General features: G+C 39.2%; 2 protein-coding genes across 8 annotated transcripts in view; one reads left to right on the top strand and one right to left on the bottom strand.

The window, feature by feature from the left end:
* The window catches only part of LOC104740090 (protein PHYTOCHROME KINASE SUBSTRATE 2), a 4126-nt gene extending 1200 nt beyond the window's left edge, over nucleotides 1-2926 (bottom strand). The window contains exons 1-2 of one of the 4 annotated variants that reach the window (XM_010460614.1): nucleotides 2608-2926; nucleotides 5-1066 (exon numbers count right to left, since the gene is read on the bottom strand). In XM_010460614.1, coding sequence (XP_010458916.1) covers nucleotides 5-1066; nucleotides 2608-2880 — 1335 coding nt within the window. In that variant the 5' untranslated portion in view covers nucleotides 2881-2926. Of the gene's footprint in view, nucleotides 1-4; nucleotides 1386-2607 lie in introns of those variants that run through there. The other 3 variants (XM_019236398.1, XM_019236399.1, XM_010460613.1) reach the window with 3 other exon arrangements.
* Nucleotides 1825-3926, top strand: part of LOC104740091 — a 7836-nt gene continuing 5734 nt past the window's right edge. Inside the window, exons 1-2 of one of the 4 annotated variants that reach the window (XM_010460617.2) lie at nucleotides 1825-2098; nucleotides 2268-2365. In XM_010460617.2, the coding sequence (XP_010458919.1) occupies nucleotides 1880-2098; nucleotides 2268-2365 (317 nt within the window). In that variant the 5' untranslated portion in view covers nucleotides 1825-1879. Of the gene's footprint in view, nucleotides 2099-2267; nucleotides 2366-3365; nucleotides 3640-3806; nucleotides 3907-3926 lie in introns of those variants that run through there. The other 3 variants (XM_010460616.2, XM_010460619.2, XM_010460618.1) reach the window with 3 other exon arrangements.

Genomic DNA, 3926 nt, shown 5'->3' with positions numbered 1-3926 from the left:
ATCATTAAGTATACAAAAAAGACGATTGCGTGTGAGAACCCGAACTACTGCTGATCCTCCTTCTTGTTTCAACGCTTGTAGGATTAGCTTCTACGGGGAATCTTGGAACATAACTCGGTGTTCTGTTCATGCTTGTGTACGAATCACCAGAGACTCTAACAGATTTATGACTCTTGCATCCCAATAATAAACCACCACTGCTCGATTTCCGTCTCTGAGGAGCAGTTTCTCGGTTTGATTTCGCCATGATAGGGATTCGAGGAATCTGAAAAGACCGGTTCTTTTTGACAGGACTCGTTGCACATTCTGACATAACAGAGTAATCTGCTACACTTGCCGTTACTACACTCCACTGTATGCTTACCTCACTCGGTGCATAACCATTTGGTGAGTCTGGATCACTGCTTCCTTGCCTTGCAAAGAAGGGCTTTCCCTTCCCTGTTAAGCTCTCAATCTCAAAAAGATCTGTACTTACATCACTCACGCTCCCATCATCTTCTTCTTGGAACTTCACAGAGATTCCATGTTCCTCAGCTTTAGCAGAGCTTGCGTATTCCCATGGAAATTTCTTCTGTATAATTCTCTTCTCAACGAGAGGAGATCCAAATATTTCCAGAGACTTCCTCTGCTCTAAAATTGCTTCTTGTTGTTGTTTATGAATCTTCATCTCTGAGCTTAGATTCCCAGAGAAACTCGACTGAGTCTTGATCTTCTTCAGACCAGAGCTTCTTTTCTTGTCGTCGACGACATCCACTGAATTCCAATTCGAACAAACGCATCTGCAGCCAAGATTAGCGAGAAAACTCTTCTTATTACTCACCTTGTGATTGCTACTAATATCCTTCTCCTCCTGCAAGTAACTGTTGCAGCTAGAGTTGTTCTTGATGTTCTTGTTGTTCTTCTCCACATATTTGCTCTGGAGCAACAAGCTCTGGCTATTCCAGCTGGATTCAGACAGAAGACTCGGAGTTCCCGACGAATTTTTCGAGCTTTGCTTCGGACCGACGAAGATTCTCTCGATAGGAACTTCAGGGTTTGGCGGAAGAGACACAAGTCTAGGACTATGGTCGGAATCCATATCTCCATTAAAGTACTTCTCAGCACCAAACACACTGATCTCCAAATCTTCAGAAGCTTTCTTGTTAACTCCAAGAACATCTGGATTGATACCACCACTCATGAGGTTCTGCTGCGTGAGAGCATCTTCCTTGTTTGTCAAGTAAGAAAAAGAAGTAGAAGAAGAAGAGAAAGGACCATAGAGATTGTTACTGTTATTGTTCATCATGAAATCAAAAGATGTGTTTGGAGTTGAAGAAGATGAAGTTAAGGTAGTAGCCATATTTTTGTTTTTTGCATTAGTATTTCTTGTAGATGATTTAGGTTTGAGAATATATAAATAGACGAAGTGAAGAAGTTACTGAAGCTATGTGTCACACTGTCACTTGTTCAATGCGTGTCGTGTAGCCTGTAGGTTCCATTAGTGGGACAAGATTGCATATTTGCCAGTAGATCTGTGCTAATGCTCGAAAAAACATTAATTATTTTTGTCTTGGTTACAAAACGAAGACGAATTTTTTTTATTAAATGTTAAAAGAAAATATAAGTGGATATGATATGATTCTCCTAGGGAACAAAATTACAAATTAGGAAACACGAGGGATGTACGTATTTTTGTGACATACTATGACCTTTTCGACAAAGACCCTCCGAGTTGTTTTGGTCCTTGAAGGATTTGGGCCTAAATTGATATAATTGGGCCTTAATTTAATACGGGGGTTTTTACCCGCCCGTTTCAGTCGGATCTTATCTTCTTCGTCTGTGTGGAAGTTCTCTTAGAAGAAGGAAAAATAAAAGTTTTTTTCAGGCAAAGAGTTCAAAAATGGTTTCACAGATAGTCTCTTGTTTATCTCAATCTTCGACTCTTTTCTGTTTCTCCGATTCACGGAGGAGGATCATTCTGCCGAAGACTTACAACGGCGGCTGTTTGAGCCGGTTTTCTCGGGGATTTGCTAACCGCCGGTTATTTACGGTTAACCGGAGGAAATGGAGATCCGCTTGCATTTTCAATTCTGGGAAAGAACCTGGAGGAGATGGAAAGGTTACTGTTTCTCTGACTCTTAGCTCAATTAGTTTTCCGGTCTGAATTTTTCTGAAGCAGCTCTATGTGTTTTTTTTTCTCTTTCGATTGAATCCAAATTGTATTGAATTGTGAATAAAGGTCAGGTTTTTAAGAAAATATTAAAGTTTTAATTGGTTTTGTTTTCTAGTTACAAGGAGGTAGCTCAGAGTGGCCGATACTTCAGAGGTGGGAAGTTCCATGGGAATGGCAGACAGTTTCCTTAACTTCGTTCGCTTGTGCATTAAGGTACTCTAGTCAAAAGCTTTCCTTTGGTTAAATTTTATGGTTGGATTTTGCTAAAACGTAGACTGTGTGTTAGGATAAATGTGATGGTTGAGTAGATTGTTTTGAAAGATGAAAGATACTCTCTGTTTTGGTTAAGTAGTTAAGATGTTCAGTGACTATCCTCTGTATGTACATATAATCGTTNAGATTCTCTCGATAGGAACTTCAGGGTTTGGCGGAAGAGACACAAGTCTAGGACTATGGTCGGAATCCATATCTCCATTAAAGTACTTCTCAGCACCAAACACACTGATCTCCAAATCTTCAGAAGCTTTCTTGTTAACTCCAAGAACATCTGGATTGATACCACCACTCATGAGGTTCTGCTGCGTGAGAGCATCTTCCTTGTTTGTCAAGTAAGAAAAAGAAGTAGAAGAAGAAGAGAAAGGACCATAGAGATTGTTACTGTTATTGTTCATCATGAAATCAAAAGATGTGTTTGGAGTTGAAGAAGATGAAGTTAAGGTAGTAGCCATATTTTTGTTTTTTGCATTAGTATTTCTTGTAGATGATTTAGGTTTGAGAATATATAAATAGACGAAGTGAAGAAGTTACTGAAGCTATGTGTCACACTGTCACTTGTTCAATGCGTGTCGTGTAGCCTGTAGGTTCCATTAGTGGGACAAGATTGCATATTTGCCAGTAGATCTGTGCTAATGCTCGAAAAAACATTAATTATTTTTGTCTTGGTTACAAAACGAAGACGAATTTTTTTTATTAAATGTTAAAAGAAAATATAAGTGGATATGATATGATTCTCCTAGGGAACAAAATTACAAATTAGGAAACACGAGGGATGTACGTATTTTTGTGACATACTATGACCTTTTCGACAAAGACCCTCCGAGTTGTTTTGGTCCTTGAAGGATTTGGGCCTAAATTGATATAATTGGGCCTTAATTTAATACGGGGGTTTTTACCCGCCCGTTTCAGTCGGATCTTATCTTCTTCGTCTGTGTGGAAGTTCTCTTAGAAGAAGGAAAAATAAAAGTTTTTTTCAGGCAAAGAGTTCAAAAATGGTTTCACAGATAGTCTCTTGTTTATCTCAATCTTCGACTCTTTTCTGTTTCTCCGATTCACGGAGGAGGATCATTCTGCCGAAGACTTACAACGGCGGCTGTTTGAGCCGGTTTTCTCGGGGATTTGCTAACCGCCGGTTATTTACGGTTAACCGGAGGAAATGGAGATCCGCTTGCATTTTCAATTCTGGGAAAGAACCTGGAGGAGATGGAAAGGTTACTGTTTCTCTGACTCTTAGCTCAATTAGTTTTCCGGTCTGAATTTTTCTGAAGCAGCTCTATGTGTTTTTTTTTCTCTTTCGATTGAATCCAAATTGTATTGAATTGTGAATAAAGGTCAGGTTTTTAAGAAAATATTAAAGTTTTAATTGGTTTTGTTTTCTAGTTACAAGGAGGTAGCTCAGAGTGGCCGATACTTCAGAGGTGGGAAGTTCCATGGGAATGGCAGACAGTTTCCTTAACTTCGTTCGCTTGTGCATTAAGGTACTCTAGTCAAAAGCTTT

This window comes from Camelina sativa, chromosome 14 (genome assembly GCF_000633955.1).
Source record: "Camelina sativa cultivar DH55 chromosome 14, Cs, whole genome shotgun sequence".
In the NCBI taxonomy this organism is placed as follows: Eukaryota; Viridiplantae; Streptophyta; class Magnoliopsida; order Brassicales; family Brassicaceae; genus Camelina; species Camelina sativa.
Note: the sequence above shows the minus strand (reverse complement) of the source record. Positions and strands in the feature narration are given on the sequence as shown.